Here is a 25,858-nt window from a genome sequence, read left to right as displayed (position 1 = left end):
AGCAACCTGGTCATGTCACCAGCTTTTTTAATCTGTTTTTTTCCTCAATTTCCCAGACTTGTTTCTTACTTCTATTTTGTTATTTCCCTAGAGATCCTGTAAATTTTGCATATTCTTGCAATCATCTCAGACATCCCAGTACAAAATTCATGTAATCCCAAATCTTCTCCTTGTATCTCCAAATTATTTTCTTCTTGCATCCCCTAAATTAGCTTCAAATTCCTTTAAGCAATAATCTTTTGTGTGTGTAAGGCATTGTAGGGACAGAGGTTTGGCTGATTTATCCTGGTGGATTGCCCTTTAGGGCAAACAGGTTAAATTTTTTCATTTGTTAGTCTTGGGAGTTGTGTGCTTTGTTTTTGATGATCAAGTTTAACAGAGTTCCTCTGCCTGCCACTATTCCTTTATTCATGGCTGGGTTTCTGTATCCACTGTGTTTATTAGCCTTTAGTCATGACCTACCTTATTTGGTAAGCAGAAGACCCTGTAATGTACAGTACAATTAAAATAAAGATACATTTTCCCAGATCAATTAAATAGAGCCAGTACAAAGTACTTGCCTTGTGTAGTTCTGAAGTAGTACAATTCTGCAAAATTACTTACTACTAATTTGTTTAAAAACAATGCTTGCCATCACCCTGAGTCATTGTTGTGTAATTTTGGTAACTGATTCTATGTTTTTCACTGGTGAATGCTACCCTCGGTTTACAGCAGAGCCTAAAACTTGTTTTAAACCAATGTGTTCTGTCACAGGCTCTTCGGTCTTGTTCCTTGAAGAATGAAAGATCAGAACCAATGTCAACCAAACCAAAGAATATTAGAAGCCCAGCACCTGTACATAAAAAGAAACCTTCACATGGTCCTCATGGACTGGTTAGAGGTTCTGGCTATGGGAAGCCCAGTTTACTTTCAAAGCAATCTTTTCCAGTCAGTGAAAAGAAAACACCGAAAGAAACTTTCAAAAAGACCTTTATGAAAGCCAAAAGTCCTGCAGATAGAGCAAAATCTAAAGGTAACTGTAAGTTTTGAGCGTTTTGATTCTAAGAGCCAGAGAGATTTGCTTTTTATGCTTCACATTAAAAAAACCCCAAATGTCGTAGAGAAATCTAAACTCAAATGCAGTTAAGTACTGATTTTTTTCTGTATTAGCATGAAATAGCTGTGAGAGAGACTTTTATATGAATCTTTTTTCTACTCACATTTACCAACACTATGTTTGAGACTTATCTATTGTTCACCAGCAGGACCGAAAGAGTAAAAAAGCTGGTGTTCAAAAATTAATATCTACAAGTTGACATTTTTCATTACAGTAAATGCAAAGATTTGCTGACTCACTAACTTGTATGTTTGAGACTGAATTCCTGTTCTGAGCTTCTTTTGATCTTTGCTTTCCTAGAGTACAAAAGAAGTGCTAAAAAGGAAGTCCTATTTTACATTCATGTCTCTTGGAAACACTATGAAAAGGAGAATACCAATGTAATCCTGTGAAAGCTGGGTTACAAGGAGACTTTTTATTTTGGGATGAAGCCCAAAGAGTTTCATGAGATAATTCATCTTAAGCTTATTCAGCTCAATTCAGACAATGTTTGCTATCCCTGAGGCATGAGCAAGTAACACCACAGGTACCCAGGCTTAATGCACTTCTAGCATGCAGTGCGTTTAAAAGCCCTGCAGGAAGTGTCAGGAAAAGCAGTTTAGGATTATTCACCTGTCTTAGGGAGATGCTTCTGTGGCAGCTGTTGAACTGAGGGACCTCAGTTCTTCAGTACATTGATGTGTCTCTCCCTGAGGAAGAGGTTTTACAGCCCGGTGAAGGTGGTAAATTGAATGACAAGTACTGAGATAATAAGACTATAGGCTTCTTTCACATTTGCTCTTCCCTGTCTAGCTATAACTGTTCATGATAGTTCAATTTTATGTGATTTCAGAAAATTAATCTCACCTGGCTGCATTCTGCAGGGGCCTCTTCTATAGCTAGGAGAATAGCATTGAATCAAGCAATTGCCAAGTCATCAGTACTAAGGGACTACCTTTCTGAGGGGTGTGTGACACTAAAAAGGCATGAGATTTGGAAAAAATCATTGTCTGGTGGGGTTTTTATTCACGTGTAACATTCCTAAGCAGGAGCAGTTGAAATGGCAGTTGTAGTTACTGTCAGAAGGCTGAGATGTGAACAGTTCCATGTGTGTTAGTGACTCTGGAGGGATCTTGCCTGATTTCTTACTCCAGTTGTTATTTGATGCAACAAATAAATGTTGCATTTCTTTCTGTACTGTCTGCACTCCAAAGTCTGTTTTGAAAATTGCTGTGTCTTATCTTCCCCATAGCTTGAAATATTTTGTGTTTATATATACTTAGATAACTGGCTGCTTCTAAAGTGGAGGAGTGAGATTAACCTTGTTTTGTGGAGGATTTATTATCCAGCTGCATGTTTCAGTTGTTCTCTTTGGTTTTGTTCATCTTGTCAACAGTTTCTTACTTAAAAAAAAAAAACCCTCCAGCTTTTCCATAGTATATCATTGTTCTCAACTTTCTATATTTGATTCAAAATTCAGGTTGTAGAATACTTTATATACTGACAGGTTGGATCACATGGATACATATTTTTCTTAAAGGACATAAAATTCTGAATATAATTTGTTCTATTTTACTTTCTGCCTAAATGAAGAAGCCTTATTTGCTACTAGGATAATAAGATCTGCAGCAAATGAACCAACTTTGGAGGGAAGTATTAACAGAGTTTTGTCTGGCCAATCAGTTGTTAGTAATCTTGGACACCAGGCTGAGGATTATAACAAGCAATATCATCATGTGAGTAATAACCAGTGTTGCTCCTAATTATAGCATGTACAACTTGGCTTGCAAGCCTGTTTTTTCAAGGCTTTTAACAATTATCACAAGGTTGGCAAATACTGAAATAGTGAATGAACACCTCCCTTTAGTCAGATACTACTTTTTACTTTTAAACTATGCAAATATAATTATACTGCTTTTCAGTTGCTTGGATATTGTTGTTGCTTTGGTGGGTTTATATAATTAAAGCCTCTTATTAAATTCTAAAAATTACTATTTCATTGTAAAAGGAGGTTAAATATAATTTCTACTTATAATATTCTGCCATGAATGTTTAAACAGTACTACTGTTCAGGGATTTTTCCTATTTGCATTGCATTAAATATTTAATAGCACCTTCTGACTTCTTCAAGATGACTGAATTTACAGTGCCATAATGATTTCAACTGCATAGAAAAGCTATTCATTGAATACCTAAAGCATTGCTGCTTTTCTAAAAGTAAGATGATGCATAATATAATAATTATGGTAGCAATATAGTGGCTGTCATATGAGATGTATTTGTTTCTTTTTGGATTTTTTGTCTTGTTTTCCTCATATATATTTTGCAAATGGGGTCACTCATTAAAATGAATATAGGATGTTTTGCTATTGAAGTGTTGGGGGGGTTGTATTTTGGGTTGTTTTTTCAAGTGCCTTGTGTTGTTGCTGAGAGCTAGACAAACCAGTTAAATAAAGCTGATGAGCAGAGTTCTGGTAAACAATCAACTCAGTGTAATGTTTCCCTGAATTGTCTGCCCTAGGACTTATCATTTTCCCCTTTCAAAAGCTGTGATAGAGAGCTGTACTTGTTAAAACGACTACAGACAGCAGAGGAAGACCTGAGCAGAGCTCAGGATTTGATTCAGCAGCTGGCCAGCAGGCTTTCACAAAAAGAGAAGGAGATGGAGACCAAGGTAGTGGAACTGAAAACACAGCATGAAAAGGAGCTCTCTCGTCTGGGTCAGGAAAACTATGTTCTTCAGAGTAAGGTACTTTATCATCTTGTATCCTGTGCCTATAGAAGAGAAGAAACATTGCTTCTGAAAATTGAATAAATGTTACTTTAGATGAGGTGTTGATGAGGAGAAAATCCAAATTTACCCAGACACCCTGTAATGCATACCTGCTGTTATATTTATTGCCTGTAAGTCATGATTTTTTTTTCCTGGAGAAAAACCATGTTATCCTGAGTTCCCTTACTTTGCTATTTTGAGAGTCTTACTGTAAGTTTTTGCAAAGATTTGATTCACTCCCACAGATACAACTTGTATGAAATATTCCCAGAGTTATTCCACTATACCCTTGTTGAGAATAACTCCTTGCATCATAACATACCCTCCTGTCTAGAGACATAACAGAAACTGCTAGCTTTTCCCAAACATTTTATACCTTTTCTCTCTTTCATAATGCTTCTGTAAAACTCCAGATAGAGCCACTCGTTGGTCTGCTCTCATACAGAATTTCTAGGCTGGAAGAGACCTTTAAGATCATTGAGTCCAACCCATGTTCTAACACCTCAACTAAATCATGGCACCAAGTGCCTCATCCAGTCTTTTTTTGAACACATCCAGGGATGGTGACTCCACCACCTCCCTGAGTGAGGGAAGATAGTAATGAAGAGACCACAGTCTTGTAGAAAAGTCCATGTTGCTAACAAAACTTTCTTATTGTTTGTGTGTTCTGAAAGCTAAGAAGTATGGAAGAGATTACCCAAGAAAAGAGGTGGACCCATGCAGCTACAATCCCTATAACTGAGGAAAAACTGGCCCAAATACAAAAAGAGATTGAAGATCAAGAGGTCATTATTCAAGGTTATCAACAGGTAACACCACACATGATGTTGAACTGTGTTCTATCCAGTTTCAGAAACAAAGTTGTTTAATGATTACTACTTTTCTGTTGAAAACAGCTATCTTGTTTTCTAAAAAGTGGATGGAATTTGGGTGTGAAAGGCAAACATATTGCAGATTTAAAAAGTCTTTCACACGTCTAGTTTGGACTAAGTTTTTCCACAGATCCATGTAAATGTTCTAAATTGTAAAAATCAGTAACTTTACAGTTGAGAGTTTTATGGTCAATGAAGAACCACAAACTTTTTCCCAAATGTAGCTGAAAAGTAGTACTTTTAATCAGCATTTGAAATCTGAAAAATTCTGGTTTTTAAAATGTTTTTCTCAAGATCTGAGCAGCAGATTTCAAGGTAACCTTATTAGCATGCCTGATTTGTATTACTTAGTCAAGTGGAGAAATAGATAATTCAAGCTTAATAATCCTTTTGAATACTTGCAGCTGTAAAATCCAGTGGGTAGCTCAACCAACTTCCAGCTGATGCTCAGCATGATTCTTGATATAAACACAATGTCTTTCCGACATATGTCTGTGAACATCCCAGACAATGATGATTTGTGTCCCCAGGACTGGAGCATGGGCAGGCTGAGCTCTGATCTATCAGCACTCACCCCTGAACACGTTTTTAGAATATAGCTGGGGTAGTGAGCAGAGGATCTGTCCTAGCTCTTTCATGCAGAGTGAGCAGACACTTGGATGAGATTGTAGATAGTGAAAGTAGATATCCATTTTAGAAGCTCAGTAATTAAACATTCAATGTTTTCTTCCACTGTTTCAGCAGGTAAACTATGTGATTCATAGAAAATTGTTTTATAACTGAAGAAAACAGTAATTGTGAATATTCTTTAACTTTGTCTGTCTCAACTTAGGAAAATGAGAGGTTATACAAACAAATGAAAGAGCTACAAATCCAAAACAAAAAAAATGAGGAACGAATGTTTAAGGAGAATCAGTGCTTAAAGTCTGAATTAATACAGTTAAGGTAGGCTCATTTGCATATCTGACCTAAAATCTCTAGAATTTTCTGCTGTTTTTTTTTTTAATGAAGAACCATTGCAGAATCTATCAGGTGAATGTTTTCTAGTGTTTCTCAGGTTCGTGGTCTTGTTTCTTCTTTTGAGAATTGATTTGTGTTGGTTATGGGCACTTAATTCTTTGTTTTCTTGATGGTGTTGCAAACCTGTGGGAAGACTGGAGACTTCCACTTGGGAGATATTTCAGTGTTCTTATTCATATCAGAATACATAATGCATTACACTGCACTTGTTCTGATATTTTGGCTCTGCTGATGTTATTAAGATGTTTTGATGCTCTTGTAAGACACAGAGTAAATCAGGGGGGCACAAGAGGTTCTGCTGGTGGAGAAACAATTTTATTCCCTGCATTGTAGGTCCTGTGAGATTTGCATCCTGTGCTAGTAAGGAGAAACAACCTAGCAATTGTGTGTACTCCTAATCTACAGATCTTTGCTATGGAGAGGCCTGTAAATGAGTTCCACTGATGCAGGGTAGAACTTTATTTCCTTCCCTTGTGTAGTCCAAATAAACTAGTTCGTGTGAGGCGAGAAGACTTCACCTTACAGTGAATTTTGTTTGTGTATAAATATTGTGTATGTTTGTTTCTCTTTTTGTTTTGAACCTGCCCAGATTGACTGTGTGATACAGTTTGAGGGGCAGGGGATTGTGTTTGTTTTTCAGTGGCCACTGATAGTATGCTGAATCACCACATTGCATAACTGCTTTTCTGTTGTTTTTTAGAGAAAAGCTAGAGAAGATTAACAACCAGTCACGAGTCATGCAGGATTCTGAACCAGCCAGAAATCAGAGTTTCACAGAATTGATTTCAGAGCTTCGAGTAGCACAGGTAGGGATATACCAAGCCTGTAAGCTAACAGAGTGTAGTGCCTTTGCATGTAGCACAGAAATACAACTAATACCACTGGAAACACAAGGAGCACGTGTGGCCCCACGCACACAGGCCTGATGTGGCCTGCTCAGCAGTTCAGGATAGGAGCTCACTAGCAGTGACATACCTACATGTACATGCCTAGACACTCAGTCTGTTTACTGGCTGCTCCCAAAATCTCAGCCCCTCCAGCTGGTTTTTGCTGTACCTGTGCATACCTAGGACCAAGGGGCTCCATCTCTAGAGGTGGCTCTGGCACCAAGACCTTTTGTCCTACTTGGTCTTGAAGTTTCCTAGTGTTCGTGTGTAGCAAAAAGAGAGACTGCCTGCAGAAAATGGCAAGAAGTAGAATGTAGTAGAGTGAACTGTTGGACAATACATTTGACCACTTATCCTACAGTCTTCAGTCTCAGAAGTAAGTCAAGCCATTTTCTTTACTGACCCTTTCAAAAGGCAGAGATTTTCTACTTCTATGACAGTTAAGTAAGGCTTAAAAAATCTGGAGTTTGGATTTTTTTTAATGCTTAGCTTATGTTTTCCCATGCTCTTCTATTGCAGGGCCTGACAATAACACCAAAATTAAAATACCTTATTGTTGCTGTGGTCGGATGTAACTGTTGTGATTTAATCTTTGTGTGATGAAAAAGCATGCTCAGGGGTTTTGTGTGATATTATGTGTTTAGTTTTTCATGTTTTACTGTTTTCTCTAAAATCTAGAAAGAAGAAGCTAAATTACAAGAAGAGATAAGACGTCTAAAACAAGATAAGCAAGCTCTTGAGGTAGACTTGGTACAAGCCAAGAAAGAGAGAGATTTAGCCAAAGTCCAGATTGCATCTGCATCAAGTAAAGCACCTTCATTTTGTTGAATAATTTTGCTTACTTTGCATTTCAGTAAATAAATATGTAACAAAAGCTTGTTTCTTATTAAAGTATTACTTAGTGAAATGCATCTAGACCATTTACAAATACTGTCTAAACTTCTAACAAAAGCATACAGTGAAGGACATGCTGCAGTACTTTTGGTACTCTGTTAGAAAGTATCTTCCTGTATCCAACCAAACTCTTTGTTGTGACCTGTTAGGTTTGATTTCTTGCCAATCTTTCACTGGATGTGGAAAAAAAAATACTTCAATTATGTGACAACTCTGTTCAAAAGAAAAGATTTACTGTGTTACATCTTAGTCTCCTATTTAGTTCTTCCCCATTTTTTACCTATAACTTACACCTTGGGACTTTTTTCAGCATTCTTATCAGAGCTTTTTCCAGTTTGAATTAATGAGAGAAGGCTCAAAATTGGACTCTCCCCATTTCCAGTGTCACGCATCACAAATGCTAAGTGCAGTAATACTTACCTCCATGTCTCTGCTGAAAATGCTTAATCCCTAAATGGGAGGATTATGATCAATAAACATCAAAGCATATATTCTATGCTGTCCTTCATCTTGATGATGAAGGTCTGTTTATTAGAGCACGATCAAGAACAGATCTCCCTGAGATTCTGTCTTAAATACTTTCTATAGTGAACTGTAAGCCATTGAGTACTGCTGTGTATGAGAAAAATAAAGGGTTTTTTACAAATACTGTTGCTTTTAAAATCCCAGTTAGGATCTGGTTTTAAAACTACTGCAGTAACAGTGTTTTAAAAATGGTAAATGCATGAAATCTGCTGAGGAAGACAGTATTGACTAATTACTTCTTCAATACATAATTACTAATAAAACAATTCTAAGAATGTTTTATTCTTGTAGGTGAGAAGTCTTATGAATTTAAAGTTATGGAAGAATCGTACAAACAGGAAATTACTCATTTAAAAAAAAGACTTCAGTGGTATGCAGAAAATCAAGATCTTCTGGATAAAGATGCAGCCCGTCTTAGAGATGCAAGAGAAGAAATTGAGAAACTAAGACTAGAGGTGATAATATCTAGCTTTATGTAAGAAGTTGGAACTGAAAATTGTTTCTTTTTCCAATGATGCGTGTAATGTAATTATTTCCTTCATAATAATTCCATTTTTTGGTATATTAGATTGGTTCTATTGAACATCTTGCCGATGCTTCTGGGAACACAAGTAACATGCTTCCCTAAAACCTTCAAATTTCTTGACCTGAGGGAAAGAAGTATATTGTTATGTTAACAACCAGGAACACCCTTCTTCTCATTCTCTTTTCCTCCTTTTTGCTCCATAGTAACTTAGGCAACACTTTTTTATTCTCTTAAGTACCAGTTCTAAATTCTTTCTTAGGAAAAGCTCCCTGGTTACTCTGGCAGGGGGGGAAAACCCAAAGCACTTGAAATCTAAACAAAATTAATACATGAATCTTGAGTACTGGTGAGATTTGCATTGTCTACTTGTCAGTACATTAGACTTAGGATTCATTAAAAAAAAAAAAAAAATTACCAGTGCTAAAATATAACTGATCTTGGAATCTTTTATGATCTTTTATTAGAGAGATCACAGATGAAAGGGGATGCTTCTGAAGGAGCAGCCAGGGACAGACAGCACCATATCAAGATATCAATGGTATCTTTGTTCAAGATACCATTCCTGTGAAAAAAAATATTTTTATTGGCATTTTCTCTGGGCTGGACTGGTGTCTAAAAATTCTGGTACCATAAGCTGTGACTTCATAGAAATAATCAAATCAGCCAAACTATAAAATGCTGGAATAAAAGCATGACTTAGCATGACTTGGTAAAATTACCAATCTGGGAGAGAATTCAAGATAGGAATATTTTTAAATATCCAGGATATCATATCCTTGTACAAAGATCATAGTGGCTAATAAAGGTAGGAAATTCAATTTTAGATTATAGCTTTGAGTCCTCATGACCAGGCATCACAGGAATGCAGGAACATGAGTTAGCCACGCCCTGATTCTCAGCTGGGACTCAGCTTTTATTTAGGCACAACATAACATTGCCTTTTGGCTGTTTCTGTATCTCATGGCATAGTGTAGCATTGCAAATCACAAACCATTTCCTAAACTCATCCTGAAATCATGGAATGCACTGTAGCACTTCATATGACAGCTTGCTAATCAAGCCTGTATACTGGCAGTGTGAAAGAAAGGAGCAGTATTTCTGGTTTAAAGACAAGAGTGTCCCAGAGCTGAAATTCTCTTTTAGATTTCCTTATCTAGTTTCAGTTACTTTGGAGAAGGAAGTTGTCATGGAGGTTTAGAGTCTGGAGAATTAGTTAGTACAGAAATTACCATTACGAGTTTTGAAATGGCAGCATACTTCCATTGTACTATGTGTGTTTGAAATGCTTTTGTACTACAGGACAATGTCTCTGAATACATGTTTCAATTTGTTTTCTCATAAATTGGACAGGTTGAGAAGCTCAGAGCTGATGCAGGAGATCAGTGTGTGCAACAGAAGAAACGTTTGCGAGACAGAGCAGCAGATGCTAAAAGAATTCAGGATCTTGAGCGACAAGTATGCAATAAAAGGACTCTCATTTAACCTTTGTTTCAGATAGTCTCTTAAAACCCCAGTGCCTTAATAAGGATAAAGCATAAGCATGAAGTTCTGTGATAAAGTAACTTGTGTTATTGGACACTCATAAACACAAGAGCAATTATGTTCTTAGAATAAGTCTTTTAGCTACTATATTTAACAAGCTGGTATCCCTTTTAAAATCTTTTAAAATAACTGTTTAGATTTTCTTTAAAAGGGGCAAGAGGGAAAAAGCCAAAGCTTGCTAAGACTCCTGTCCACATTCAGTAATTCCTCAACAGTATGATGAATTTCAGCCAAGTTGATTCAAGAGTAGGGGTTTAAATTCTGCAGGATTCATACAAGACTCATGAAAACTGGGGGAGTGGAGACCTTAAAATCCATGTTTCTACCAAAAAAACATCAAGTGGAAGTGAGCCTTCCTGAATTTTAGGAGGTAGCAGTTGCATTGGTTAGAGATGTGGGAATCATGGGCAAGAGCCTTTGCAGAATTCTGATATGAATATCTTATCTACTGATAAGAGAGGGACTTGTTATTAATGCTGCATGCAGAGTGTTAGTTTTCCATGATTGCATACTACAAAATAAAAGACATATAATCTGTTATTGGGAGAATAATTCCAATATTGCTATGAAATTTCCTTAACAGTTGGAAAAGTACAATGTGAATTCAAATCCAGAAAAAAAAAGCATATTCACAGCATTATAAGCCATTCTCAAATCGCGTTTTTTTTGACTTTCTTTAGACTATTGATATAAGGTAATCTGAAGACCCGAGCAATATTTTGTTTAAGATCATGTGTAAGTTAGTCAGTAAGAGACAATGAGTCTTGCTTTTCTGTAAACAAAACCATAAATGGGAGGAATATAAAGTAATTCTCAATATACACATCTATGGTTTTCATTCTTCCACCTTAAGGGAATGAAATTTGTTAACATTCTGTCACTTACTTTTGTTCCCTTTCTATTAGAACTTTATTATTTTTAACCTTTGACTTAATTTTCTTATGAATAGATCAGAGAAATGGAAGGAATTCTAAAAAGAAGGTATCCAAATTCTTTGCCTGCTTTGATTTTTGCTGCTGCTGCTGCTGAGAAAACAAATGATCTTTCAGCTAAAACAAACACAGTTGAATTTTTGGAGAGAAGAATAAAGAAATTAGAAACAGAACTTGAAGGTAAAGATGAAGAAGCTAAGAAAAGCCTTCGTGCTATGGAACAACAGTTTCAAAAAATAAAGGTAAAAGTTGAGTAGTCCACTTTGCTAGTAACAGTTACAAGTCAACTAAGTGTAACAGAGGGTAGTGGTTAAAACTGAAAGCAAAGACCACATTCAAGGGAAAAAAATTATTCAAATAATTCAGAACCAGAGTTTCAGTACCTTCAGCACCTAAGATAAATAAAAATAGCATTGAAATTGTTAGTGTTGAAATGAAGAGGACATGTTCTCAAGGCATAATAATTTAATTCTTACAATTAAGATAAGTAGTTTTCACCCTGTGGGTCAGAGTAGAGCTGCTTCTCTAATTCCTTGTTGTACCAAAGGCTGTGATTTCAGAGGTCTGCTGACTGAACATTTCTGCAGGGAACATTGGGAACCACTACACATGTCCAAAAATTACATGATAGTGAGCCTAAAGACTTGGGTTAGGAAGCCTGGAAGTCTGGAATTTTACTTTAAGGAAAAGATGAACTGCACAGGTTCTTAATGAGCAAGAAAAGAAAGCATTGGCCAGCTGTTCCACCTTTTCTCCATAAGTCACTCATCATACTTTCCTCAAAGGCCATCCAAGCTATTAAGAAGGTTAGGTTTTCCTCAGCTCGTTAGGGGGAAAAATTTTGTCTCTCTCTGAATTCATACTTCTTTCTTCATACTTAGAAATACATAAAAAGAAAGATCTGCTCTGTTGAAATTTAGGATGTTTTGAAAAATATGAAATACAACTTTGAACATGTGACATGAATGTTTGCCAGCTGACATATACCAAGTACATAATGACAAAATTAGCATTGGTAGCATCTGAAGAGAACTCAATTACATAGAAATGAAATATTTTCTTGTCAGTATAATTGTCTGTCCCATAATTACTTGCATCCATTGTGATTAGATTCTTTTGTAGTAAATTCTTCAAGTAATTCTATTTTACAGCAGACTTAATTATTTCACTCACTAATTTCTGAACTGATTGAGTAGTTTGTTAGTAATCCTGATTTGTATTTTGTCTTCTGAAGTCTTTCTTCAGAAGGGCAATAACTTAAAAGAATAATAGGAAGAGCTAATAATAACAGCACACTTACAAAACTGCTTTTTTGTCCCTGCTTTTTACTCCCCTCCTAGATACAGTATGAACAAAGACTTGCAGAGCTTGAGGAACTACTTGCCTATGAATTTATGAATGAACCACCAAAACTGAATGGTGATAAAGCCACTTCTGCAGAACTTGAGCAGGAGCTTCAGAATCTAAAGAAGACCCATCAGATCACTGTTGGAAACCTCCAAACAGAAATTGAAAATCTTAAAAGTCAAAATTCCCAATTAAAACTCAGAAGCAAAAATGATAATAAAGACTTAGATTCCATGGACTCTAAGATGAAACAAGGAAGCACAAAAGACAGGTTGTTAAAACTAAATGAAGAACTGGTCACCAAAAATAGAGAAATACAAGACCTCACAAAAACTGTTGAGAAACTTCAAAAAGAAAGGATGGTGATGTTGTCTGATAATAATTTGAGACATAAAACAAACACTAATGGAAACTCTACAGAGGTTGTGAAAAAGAATACCTCAGCCACAGATAGAAGGAGCTCCAACAACACTGAAGCCTGTCTAAGCATTTTCAATGATGACAAAACACACCAACCACAAACCTTCTCTGATTCTCATCTCTCGGAAGTTGTGCAAGAAAATGCCCATCTGAAAGAGGAGCTGGAGAAACTGTCCCTGGAAATGAGCCAGCAGCGGGTGAAGTCTCAGGCAGCTCTGGCTTATTCTGAAAGCAACATGCGAAGGTAAATGCTCAACACATTCCTTTAAAAACTTTCTTAAAGTGTTGGCAAACATAGGATTGAAGTAGCATATTAATATTCAGCCATGTGTGAAGGTTGCTTATACCTTCATTTATGCTGTTTCTGGCTTTGGGAGGGGTTTTGGGAGTTCTTTTGTTACTTTGGGGTTTTTTTAAAAGCAGTGCACTGTCACAGTTCTTTCCACAGGCAAACCTATGTTAATGCTTTTATTAATGCTACAATTTCTTACACTTTTAAGAAAATATCTCAGTTTAAATCATCCTATCTTAGATGCTTTGTGTTGTACGGCGTTAATACTTGGTCCATGTTCTTTCCTTCAAACTTGGAGTGTGCTTTCAGTGGAATTTACTTGGCCAACAGTAGAAACCTTATACTTTACCTAGTCTCCCTTACATCCCTTGACAATCAAAGTAGAAGAAATTGACATGCAATTTAGATTACAACACATTCTTTTCTAAAATAGATATCTAAAAGAAGGTAGCTGCATTATGATTAAAAAGCATGTGTTCTCTTGCCACTGTTTTAATAAGAGGAACCAGCAAAGATGATTGACTGAATTTTTTGTATCCTCACTGCCTCTAGTTAGATGATGCAGATATCCACCACTGCAGGTTTCCCACCCTTTTCTCCCTTCAGAGCAATAGAAGTAATGATGATCCTGTCTTGCAAGGTTTTGTTATGAAATATGCAAGATCTGCTGCCTGTAACATTTTGGTTATTTTGTGTGTTCAAGTGAGAAGCTGCTGCATTTTTGAAGAACTGTCTGTAGCTGCACTATTACATCTCACTTTTCTCTTGCTCTGTTCAGGATGCAGGAAGACACAGCAGAATACATTGCATCTCTGAAAGCTTCCCACCAGAGGGAAGTTGAGAAGATTGTTTGCCAGCATGCAAAGGAACATTCTACTTCTAAAGTAGCTGAACTAAAGAACAGAATTTCAGCACAGGAAGTAAGATACAGTAGATACATTACTTACATATAGATATATCTTAAAATTACTTCTTTCTGTATTACTATAAACTTACTTTCTTTGAGGTAGGACCTGTTGTTTCAAAAATCATCCTGTGCCACAGTATTCATAAAATCCCAGAATGGCTGAGGTTGGAAGGGACCTCTGAAGGTCATCTTGTCCAACTGCTCTGCTCAGGAGGATCATCCAGGACTATATCCAGATGGCTTTTGAGTATGTCTAAGGAGGGTAATTCCACCACTTCTCTGGGCTATTTTACACATGGTATAAAGGGTAGAAAGAGCTGTTTCATTCAGATTATTTAACATTGAAAAATGAGGAAAGTAATTTGAAGATTGTAGTATATGTGTGCTATTTAACAGCCCATGCACACACGTGTTGGAGGCAGTGTTGTTAATGCTCACAGCACTTACACCTGCAGTGCTGCAATCACAGAAACATAGAATGTTAAGGGGCTCAGTGCACCTCAGAGATCATTGAACATACTTGTGATCATACTCACAAGCCCCCTTGCCATGGGCAGGGACACCTCCTACTAGAACAGGTTGCTCAAGGCCTTATTCAGCCTGGCTTTGAACAGTGCCAGGTTTGTGGCATCCACAGCCTTCCTGGGCACCCTGTTCCAGTGTTTCATTACCCTCACAGTAAAGAATTTCTTCCTAATATTTGACCTAAACTTCCTCCATTTTTATGTGTACCCATTATTCCTTGTGCTATCACTACACTAGTTCCTGATCATGAGTCTCTCTGCGTTCCCTGTAGGCCCCTTCAGGTACTGGAAGGTTGCTATGAGGTTTCCACACAACCTTCTCTTCTCCAGACTGAATGTCTCCAACTTTCTCAGTGCTGCTTATTTTTTTCTGTACTTCTCCTGCATTGGTTTTCACATGTTGTCATGGGTGTATATGCTAATGACAAAATATTTTTAAACCTTTTTTTAGATATTAATCAAACATCTTCAAGAACAACTTGGTGAACAAGAGAGACGTCAAGAAGCTCTTTTAGTTTCACAGATAAGAGAACAACTTCTACAAAAAGAGGTATATTTAAATTTCAATGGGGGCACCTTAGTCTAATAAGAGTTTTCATCATAATTCATGTCAAGCCTGAAATAATATGTAGTAAAATAAGTCTTAGAAACAAAATCTTTGTCAGTTGCTTCTACATCAATTATCCCTGAGAATGCAAAGTTTTTCTAGTGTGACCAGGAGAACAACACAGAACAGAATGCAGAACTTTGACCTTTTTTGATGTTAATATTTTTATTATTATTTTGTTTGAAATGTCTGACATTTGTATGAAGTTTGATCAGTAGGTTAATCCAGGTTTTCATATCCTCTGAGAGTTATGGTGGGTAGTGGTAAATAGACCACAGGACTTATTCTTTATTCCTCTTGATTAAGGGGATTTTTTATTGCTGTTTTCAAAAGCTTTTCTTTTTTCATCCTCCATTGCTGTAAAACTGACTTAGGCAGTTGTATTCCTGGCTTTCTCCTCTGCTATCTCTGAAACTTAATGTGTCTTAAGAAGGGAGAGTTAGCTATAAAATCTATGAAATTCAATGGGTTTTGAGAGAAGTATATAGGCTGATTTTTTTCTAATCTTCTACTTCATTCAACAGCAAATAATCTAAAATTTACACTTGTTCTTATCTTTGCATTTGGGTTAATGTTGGATCAAATTGCTGTCCACCTTTTAGTTCAAGCTTTTAGAATCACTGGCTATGCATTTTTGTTCTTGAAGTAGTGCCAGTCTTTGTTGCCCTTTCCTGTTCAGGAGGATGTAGCCTGTCTCAGCATTGTGCCTGTGCTTCATTCACCATCTCCCTGACGTATGAAGATCACTATTTTAACTTAATTTTGGTAATACTCTAACTTGCAAGGGTTATTAAAAGTGATTAATCTTAATCTTGCTAAACTCATCCAGGTATTTGTCTTACATGCGCAAAATTCCACCTCTGTTGTGAAGTATTTCTATAAAATTGTGGGTTTGTCTGGGGAGAAAAAAGATGTCCTATTAAACAAGTTCTATGTTTGCAGAATAGGGGCTGAGACTTTGGGTTCATAGAGATGTTGGCTTTCCTTACAAAGCTTGTTTCATTCCAGTGGTGTCAGTATATGTAATACTTCTTCCTGGAAAAACAGAGGAAGAGTGCAATGAGACAAATGATATTGTTTCCTCTATGACTGCTTTACAGGTTATTGACAGTAATGGTTTAAGAGATCATCCAGTCTGACCCACGTGGCAGAGGCCAACTTCAACGTGCTGGTATTTAAGAAAATGTAAAGGAGTGTCTTTGTTACAGAAATCATTGCAAGACTGTACAGAGAGAAATATCTATGCCTTGCTTTTGCCCTCTAGCACAACTTTTGTGCTGCTTTTAAAATACATCTTTGGCATTAAATGGTTCAATAAGTTGTGCTGAGAAAAGAAGACACCCAGACCTGCAAATGGAAATAGCAGTGATAGGGGAAAGCACCTCACTGGTAATAGGGTTGAATCCTCTGTCTAAAATGGTGGTGCATCCAAAAAGGCAGTTTTTCCTGTGGCTTCTTGGAACATTGTTATTTGAGTACTAATCTCAGAAATGCTGTTCATGGATGTTTTCCATTAACTGAGTGCTTCCTTTCCTTAACAGCTTGCACATAGCACTGCATTGTATTTGACGTGGTTCTGTCGCTGGCAAAATACACAGAGCCTCTTTTCTCCTGGGGTTTTTTTCCCCTCATGACATCTTTCCACTGTGATTTTTAAATTGTGTTTAATTATATACTTGAGACCACACATCAGCCCTTCCCTTCAGTGGGGCAACTCAGCAGCCAAGCAGCAGACATTCAGTTGCACAGATCTTTTGAAACTAAGACTTCTGCTCCTCTGAAAAACGTGGCTGAAAAGTTTTATCTGCTGGAGTAATGGACAGGCAAAAACATACTGACACAGGCCTTGTTATTTTAGAAAGCCGCCTTGAAATGTGTAAGTAATAGTAAGCTGCCTCAGAGTCACTTCTCAGTAAGAGTGGTAACATCTTATGAAGACACAAAGCTGCCAGCTACCTGAATTCACAGCAGAGAGGCAAGGATGACTGAGTGCTTGAAGAGGGGTAGCAGCTCTCAAATATATTGGCTAAGGGAAGCGAAGGACTATCATAAAGGATAAAGGTGTCAAAGTTGTCTCTTTAGTTTACTTATATACATTAAGAGTGACCAAGAAATACTTTGGCTAAAGGAGTATCAAGTTACTGAGAACAGGCAAAGAATGAGAATAAACCAGTAGGGCTTTATAAGAAAACTTCCCTGAATTTCTGGAGGATTAAGAAATCAGTTTTAAGTCATTGTCAAGTTATTTTACCTGGCAATTATTAAGCTTACATGCAGGCTTGCAATCATCTCTCTTAGCAGCATGTCTAATTAATTTAGTCCTTAGAAATACATTGGTATCTTTTATATTTGGTCTTTATCTTGGGTGTGAGAAGGGAAAGTGTAAGAACATCTAATCATAATATTCTCTGTTAACTGTTGTTGTATGAAGTAAAAAATGTGACAGAACACAATCCCTTCATAACATTATTAACAGCACTGGATTTATCAGAGAGGACTAGACTTTCATGTCCTCAAGCTACTTCTTAGAAATGAAAAATCCTAACATAAATCCCTGAGTCCCTGTTAAAGCTTTTGAACAAAGGAGATTTCTCTTTTATGTCTTTTTTTCTACAGCTTTTGAATGTAACAATTAAACAATGCAAATACATTTTTAAAGGAATCTTGTTTATACCCTGCCTAACACAATTATAACAATTTTCATCTATTCTCTTTTTGACTGTAGGTGACAAAATTGTTGGAAGAACTGAGAGAGGCTAGGGAGAGCCAGAGTCCTGAAATGAAACATTTCTTGTGCCTGGAAAAGAAAATCAAGCATATAGAGAGCAGACATGCAGAAAGGGAGCATGAAATTCAAAAGGTATACCAGTTCATAGCTGCATTTACTTCTCAAGAGCAATTTGTTGGTTTAAATGTAATTTTATGGTATTTATTCAGGCTTATTTAGCTCACACTGCAGGAGGAAAGTAGTTTTTATGCAGCCATGGTTTTGTCTTTGCCTCTAACGCAAGTGAGTGTAGGTGCTGGCCTGGTCAGCTCCACCCTGCTGTGCTAATTGAGAAGGTCTTGGTGTCCCAGAGGGTTGGACTCCAGACAAACCTTTGGAGTCAATATCATTATTTCATACTTCAGTTTCACAATGAAAGCAAGCTACTGAAAACTGACAAGAGTTTGGAGTGCAGAGTCTAACCTATGATATATTCCTCAATGGAGCTGTGATTATCTAGTCCTTGCAGCCCTATTCAGAAAAGCTACATTAAAAGTATAGTAATATCTTATTTTATTTTAAATTTTAAAACCAGATCTTAAGGAATATGCTTTTAATGTACAGGTTTTTTTTGCTGTAGAAGGATTTCTTCATGTACATTCCTGTATCAGATATTTTCTTTCAAAAAAGACCCATGCATAAAACAAGTCATTGGATTAAAAATAAATCCTATTGCCACTGGTTTTTTTGTTATTTTTGTTCACATTCTGTCCTGCTAAAGGTGACTGTAATACAGTTCATTTTTTGCTATTAATTTGCTTTTATATGATGTGAGGATGTCTTTACCATTTCTGTGAAGTGTTTGCTGCTGCCCATTCTGTGATCTAGCTCCACTGAATACCAATAGTATTTACTAAGATATTTTGTCATGTTTGGGGTTTTTTTTTAAGAAATAATAGTATACATGTTTAGTACTAAACAATTTCATCTTTTTGTGGTGCTCCTGTCCTTGTTATGTATTATGCTTTGGGTTTTGATTTGTCCCAGATTTTCTCCTTTAACCATCAGCACTGGGGCATTGAACAGTTGCCCAAATGAATTATATCAAAATGAATAGTGTTGAAAAGGAAATTAATGAGCATGAAATTAACAGGTTATCCTTAGTATCAAACTGCAAATATGATAATTTATGGCCTATCATTAATATGATAATTATAACCTCTCTTTAAAGGATCTATTACAATTAATTGTGGAGCTTTTGATATCTTATGATACTTCTTATGTTGTGTAAATTAATAGGACTATGTTCGGGATTCAATAAAGTTATTCATACATTTATCTGCAGCAGCATCAGATCTTTGTGATTACAGGACATTTTCTGATAATTCCTAGAATTTTTGGTTTCTAAAAGTAGAGTAGTAGGCTACAACATGTCACTCAGATTTTACTTTGTTTTGCAGAGCATTATTTTAATTACCACATTTAAGTGGAAATTTTAAAAATTAATTTTAATTTATAGAGGGTTTTATGTTATATGCTAAGCTTTGCCTTAAATATTCAATATTCAAATTTTATTGCTGCTTTGGAGAGGATAGAATAAATTCTCCTGGGGCTCATTAGTCAATAATCAATTCTACCCTTCTGTCATTAATGCAAATATTTAAAGGAATTCATTGCTATCAGAATGATTTTGGTAATATTCAGAACAAATTGCTTCTACTTAATGTGAGCATTCAGCTTTGAGACTGAGCATCAGATAAAATATGTGGCAGATTTTTGCAAAGTGGCAGCACTGGCTGAGTATTGGCATAGGAAATCACAGTGCTTTCTTCTGATTTGCAGGCTACCCAACTAAGGCAGCACATTTCTGAAGTAAGGCAAACCCAGGAGGTTGAGAGGTGGCGAAGGCTGGCCCAGCAGAAGAATCAGGAACTGGAGAAATTTCGAATGGAGTTGGATTCCATACTCGATGTTTTACGTGAACTGCAGAAACAAGGGGTTGTGATTCCTGCACCTGATTCCACTGGATTCACAGTGACAGGCAGCTGTTAGAAGGCATGATTATGCAGTAGTTAAACAGAGCAGCAGAATTTTAATATTCAAAGTTATGGTATAGAAATGTTATTGAAAATCATTATTGCACCACGTATAAATTGCATTCCATTTTGATCTTCTCTGGAATCTCTCATGACCAGAGGCAGATTTGCAATGAGCAATACTCTAGTCATACTGTATGTCTTCTATTTTATTAGTAATAAATTTACATAATTTTTTAATAATAGAAATATTGAGGTTATTCTGTAAATGCAACTACCATTGAAAATTTTCTTTTTCACAGACTGTAGAACATGCCTGTATATTTTAAAGTTTGATTTCTAACTTGTCTTACAGTATTTCCTTTGTGAAAATTTTAGTAGTAAGCTGTTCAGTTATATAGCATTGTTGTATAGCATTGATGTGTTTCATTTTTTACATTTCATTGATGTATTTCATTCCATAGGGCAGGAAAAGTGTATTTTTCCAACATTTGCTTCTCTCCCTCCAATTCATATAATACTCCTTCCCTTAAGACCACTTTCCACTCTAGTGAATGATTGGAGGGCTGGAACAGAGCAGGCATTCCTGGTGGTTCTCAGTTTTAAGCTGTTCTTTGTTTCCTTTTCAGATTATTGCAGCTGTGCTGGTAAGACTGATGGCAGAGTGGGTCTGGCTGAATTCTTACAGGGCAGATACAGAAAAAAACCTATAAAATACAGTGTGAGTGTAGTTATTGGTGTCCCTTTTAAAAGGGAAGGCTGTGCTGATAAGGTTTTTACAGTGGGCTGTTCAGGATCTGACATAGTAAGTACCTCTTTAGGTGATCTTGACAGGCTAAGAGACTGGTCAGATGTGAAGACAGTGGGATAAAGCTTAGGCTTCAGGGATGTGTAGGTGGGGAAATTTAGAGTTAAAATATTGAGCAAGCTAGGAAAGAGGCCAGGGGGAAAAAAAAGAAAAAAAAAAAACAGAAAAGTTAAAAAAAAAACAAAAACACCCAACCAAAAACCAGACCAAAACACCAAACATGGAGGTAACTTTCTGCTGAACTGACAGGCATCATGGCAGGTAACACCCTGAATGTTGGAGGCTGTTGCTTTCTCCCTCTCCTCAGGCCCTGCCAGTTATACACCTGTGCTGTAGAGCTGGCACATAGGAGCAATTCCTGCTGCCGCACAAATGTGTAGCTGAGGGTGCCACACTTTTGGTCTCTTCTTTCAAGAAAGAGATGGACCCAGTGGAGGGAAGGAAGACTCATCACTCCAGGAAATGTAGCCCAAGGAACCTGTGAAGCCATAGGAACTACACTGCTCCAGAGAGGAGCCTGGGGGGGATGATGAGCATGGCTATTACACTTAACATTTATGAAAAACCTGCTGCTAAAAGCAAGAAGCAGCAATTAAAAATAAAGGAAATTTAAAATAGATGATGATAACTATTTCGTGGTTGGAAGGCATGCTTTACCAATAAATCAGTACATTATTAGTTTGAAGTTTCAGTGGCTGCAAGTCCTTAAGAATTCCCAAGCACATATATTGAGGTTGTATCTCAATCAACTCTACTTATTTAGGGCAAAGAGAAGATGAAAGCTAGACTGTACTCCTTAGGTCCCCGAGCACCTGCAGTGTTGGTTGAACCTAGCATTTAAATCAGATGTGAAATAGTTCAGGTCTGTGCTTGTCTGTTTATGTAGTATATTCTTCAGGGACCAGAAGTAAACCTGCATTTTCTCTCATACAAGCATGTGGCATAGCATGCATAAAAAACAAGCGAGTATAAAAATGATACCATATAGACATAGACAGTGCTTAAGTGCAAGGTTTTTTCTTTTTGGCACATACACAAACTTAAAATGAGCCTGTATACACATATATATATAGATATTTTAAAAGGATGGTCAGTTGCCAGTTAATATGGTAATCTTGATTGTTTCATGTTCAGATATTGTATTTTTATTTTGTCCCCATCTAACAAAGTATTAGTCTACATTCATAAAATGTGTAAATATAAAAATGCTTTGTATATAAAATATCAGCTATGTATAAATATAATGGATTTTCTTGATTTGGGTCTGTTTTGCAAAGGAAAAGGATAAAAATTGAATCAACTAATTTATTTCCTGTATAATTTGCTGTATGTGTAAAAATGTATTAAACTGTGTGAGCTGAAGTGAGAGATGTTTTTTCAACTACTGGAAGCCTTGTGTTCCCCGAGAGGCCAGGTCCTGGATGGGGGTTCCTAGGACAGGAATCCTAGAGGAAGCATTTCTAGTTACTGGAAACTCTCTCATGTGTGTGGTGCTTAAGTCAGCAACAGAGGGTTGCCCTAATGTTCATGCAGTTCATTCAAACACTTTTTACAATTCTTACTGTCAGTTCTCAGCAACTGCTGGTATCTTACATAGCTGGAATTAAATTCTCTCTCTGAGTGTGTTTTACTGAGCAGGGACAGTGTTATTTGCCATTACTGTAAGCTATCAGATGGTTTATACCATTTTCCTACAAGTATTTATGCAGTTGTACACTCACTGAAGCATGCTCTTCAGTTTTTAGGCATTTACCATGAAGTGGTCCCTCTGCACAGAAACAGACTCTGTGGGCTTCAGTGGCTGCAGTTAGGGTGTCCTTGTAGGTGGTAAGGTGCAAGGTTTAGGTTCTCTTCTAAAGTTGTTACTGACTCTCTGAGGATTTCAGTGTGATCTTTTAAGGAGTTACATACATAATTATATACTCCTCATGTATATTTTTCCTCTTCTTGTGCCATCCTGTTTCATCATGCATTTCCAGGAGGCATAATGGATGGATTTAAAGAATTAAATGTAGTATCTGTAAAACATTGCCCAATGCTTAGCTGGACTTCATCTGTTTACAGCAAAGAGCTGGAGTATAATAAAAAAAATTGAATAATAACAATAAAAATTTGAATAATCCTGTTTGAAGTTTTTAAGAAATCATGTGAACAGCTGGCTAGGTGACTCAGTGATCTACATTGCTTCACCAGAGGAAAACATGATGTGCAGAAAAGGATCAGATTTCATCATGGCACCTGAGGCAGCAGTATATTCCATTTCAAGTTCTCTGAAATACATGTCAGAATTGTTCATTAACAAATTCAACAGGTTATTGTGAATGAAGACTTAATGTGATAGCACATAATACATTTTCAAGTCTGCCCCTCTATCCCATATTTAACCTGTTCTGGAAAGTACAAGGAAAAAGGACAAATATATCAGCACTAGCTGTGCAAATCCACTTCTGCAGGGAATGAGGGGGTCATGTATCACGTGCTGCCCTGACTCTTGAACAGAAATCCAGTGATAAGTCTGAATTGAAAGTAGCTTTTCATATAGCTAACCACATATCTCTCATCCAAAAATAAGAAAGCACAGGCCTCTCTTGCTCTCATTGGACAATGTGTGGCAGAAGACTCTTCTCTGCTGTCCTTGCTACCTGTCAATATTCAAGGCTAAAAATTGGCCAAAAATGTCAGTATTACAGTATTCAAGGTTCAGGGCTCAGGTGCATAAATACTTAATTTTATTACAAATATACCCTGTTTAATTCACCTGGTAGTCTCAGAGACTGAATGGCTCTGGATTGGAGTGGAGACAATCACAGTTTTACCATTCTCTTTCTCTTCTCTTCTCTATGAGCAGGCATTTACTGATATTATATTATAGGTTTTGGGATTTTGACTTTTTTTTTAATACACAACTAAAACTTGCTTATATAGAAGATCACTTGCAAGTATTTACCTTTGAAAACTGGGATAAATAACTTGACTAGTAAGTTCTTCCAGAATACAAGACATGTTTAGGCAAACAAACATATATAGCTGGCTTAGAGGAGCTATGTATCTCTGCAGTTAAATCTGCTGCAGGTGATGCATTTGTATTGAGTTTTGAGAAGAGGCTTGAGGCCAAGCACTAAGAAAACTCACAAAAATTCCATTTTTAAAGACCATTACATTCCAAGTACTCCTTTTGAAGATTACTCTGATTAGAACACTTTCTATTCTGTTTCTAGTGCATCAATGAGCTGATTTTCTGAGAAAAGATATTTTTTTTAACAGGTTACATGTTGCCCTTTCCCCTGACGCAAAATATGTCTGTTTTTATTTAAAAGGGAAAAAAAAGGAAGGACAGCCTTAAAATAGCTGCTTCTGAAGACTGCAGAACATTTTTGCGTTTGCCTTTGGCTCTGCTTTGAGGCAGTGCAAAAATCTGAATCAGATATTGCTGCCACAGTGTCTCTGGAGTGGTGTGGGAGCTCTACAGTGGGGACTGACAGGTTATTTTTCTGAGAAAAGCAGCATGAAGGACTTTAAATATAGAAGGGAGATAAGATGAAAAAAGTAGATCTGCCATCAGGAAAGAACAGAAGCAGGAACCAAACACTTAAATAGCTCTACAGGATTAATACATGCTGCAGAAGGATATTAACTATGCAAATGTGTTGTAATTTAAGTTGGCATCATCTCTGGGTCATTTTATCTAGTACCTTTCATCTAGGCATTATTGCCAATATCCATACACAAAATGCTTCCTTTTTCTCCCCAGAGTAGTAGTTATGTACCCAAAGAAAAGCCACTGAGATTTAAGGTAGCAGAAGAAAAGCATAGGCTAGCCTACAGGGAAAAGCATTTTCTTTTTCTAAAACCCCATCTGCATTATTTGGAAACTTCTGAAACTTGAGAAATTTTCCCCCCAAGGGGGTGTGGAGCAGTGGAACAGACTGCCCAGGGATGCAGTGGAGTCACCATCCCTAGAGGCTTTTAAAAGCCTTGTGCCACAGGGTGAGATGATTTAAATGGGGACTTGGCAGTGCTGAGTTAATGGTTGGACCTTTATGATCTTAAAGGTCTTTTTCCAACCTAAATGACCCTAAATGGCTTAAAAATACCCTTGATTTCTCTGTTGCAAAGAAGATGGATTCCATATAGATTCGCCCTTCCTTCAGGCAGCATTGCTGTTTTCAAGCACAGCGAAGGAAAAAATAAAATAAAAAAATAAAATAAAACAAAAGAAAAATAATAATTCAAACATTACTGAAGGCAGCTCACATCCAGAAATCAGCTATAAAAACCCCATTTAGTACAAGTCTCACAATGTGTTCACAAGAACAATATTGAGCTTCAAAGTTTAACCATCAGATAGCTGATAGTTACTGAGGTGCCTCAGCAGGAAGTAGATGCCATATTCAGACACAGATTTCCCAAATTTAGGAAAAGCAAAGTCCACACCTACAGCCTTCACTGTTGTAGTTATGTACCTCCTGTGAAACAAAGCCTTTTCTGCACTGGAGACATTTTACTGGAGCTGTGCTCATTCAGAGCAGGGCTCATTTCAGGCTTTGGGAACTATTTTCAGCAACAACCTGCTAATCTTAAAGAGTCTGCTTTGTTTTAACTGTAATCCTGCTGCTTTAAACACTAGCAAGTCCTGCAAAAATCACATTTGAAAACAGGAAATTGTGCTGTAAGTGGCGTGTAATAAGGGCACGGGACATAAAACCAAAAAAACACTTCCTTGTACTCTTCCTACACAATTTGTATTCTTTAAATGCTCAACCCATTCACTCTTTCCTATTTGTAAGGTGAAGAAGGGATGAATTAATCAGCATTTTAGTGGCTGAAGAAGGTATTAGCAGGTCTCTGTTCTGGAACACAGATGTGTTGGATACAAAGCATGTCAATTTCAAGAAAATCCAGTTAGGCATGTCCGGAATCCATTCTTTTTCATTTCAATTAAGAACTTCCTGCAGAACACACTTGAAATCCAGCAAAGGGTTTGAACCTGGTACCTCTGCATCTTATATGCTTGCTCTAAAACCATTCAGTCATTTGAAGAAAGCTGAAATACAATTTTAAGTACTCTCAAAGGTTCAGAACCTAATTCCATCTCTAAAAAAATAAAGATTGAAACTATACCTATTCAAATCCTTACCAAATCTTTCACTGGAGAACAGCTGGG

General features: G+C 36.8%; 1 protein-coding gene across 5 annotated transcripts in view; it reads left to right on the top strand.

Annotated features, from left to right (window-relative positions):
• Positions 1-20,790, top strand: part of CEP162 (centrosomal protein 162) — a 42,765-nt gene extending 21,975 nt beyond the window's left edge. For all 5 annotated transcript variants that reach the window (XM_064707469.1, XM_064707472.1, XM_064707471.1 and 2 more), the window contains 15 exons: positions 754-1,012; positions 2,669-2,811; positions 3,597-3,824; positions 4,523-4,657; positions 5,553-5,665; positions 6,441-6,546; positions 7,306-7,432; positions 8,338-8,501; positions 9,923-10,027; positions 11,064-11,288; positions 12,387-13,057; positions 13,884-14,025; positions 14,988-15,086; positions 17,869-18,003; positions 19,693-20,790. In XM_064707469.1, the coding sequence (XP_064563539.1) occupies positions 754-1,012; positions 2,669-2,811; positions 3,597-3,824; positions 4,523-4,657; positions 5,553-5,665; positions 6,441-6,546; positions 7,306-7,432; positions 8,338-8,501; positions 9,923-10,027; positions 11,064-11,288; positions 12,387-13,057; positions 13,884-14,025; positions 14,988-15,086; positions 17,869-18,003; positions 19,693-19,902 (2,862 nt within the window). In that variant the 3' untranslated portion in view covers positions 19,903-20,790. The remainder of the gene's footprint in view (positions 1-753; positions 1,013-2,668; positions 2,812-3,596; positions 3,825-4,522; positions 4,658-5,552; positions 5,666-6,440; positions 6,547-7,305; positions 7,433-8,337; positions 8,502-9,922; positions 10,028-11,063; positions 11,289-12,386; positions 13,058-13,883; positions 14,026-14,987; positions 15,087-17,868; positions 18,004-19,692) is intronic.
• Positions 20,791-25,858: the final 5,068 nt, after the last annotated feature.

Source organism: Zonotrichia leucophrys, chromosome 3 (genome assembly GCF_028769735.1).
Source record: "Zonotrichia leucophrys gambelii isolate GWCS_2022_RI chromosome 3, RI_Zleu_2.0, whole genome shotgun sequence".
Taxonomy (NCBI): Eukaryota; Metazoa; Chordata; class Aves; order Passeriformes; family Passerellidae; genus Zonotrichia; species Zonotrichia leucophrys.
The sequence above is the reverse complement of the archived record's forward strand: the minus strand, read 5'-3'. Positions and strand labels throughout refer to the sequence as shown.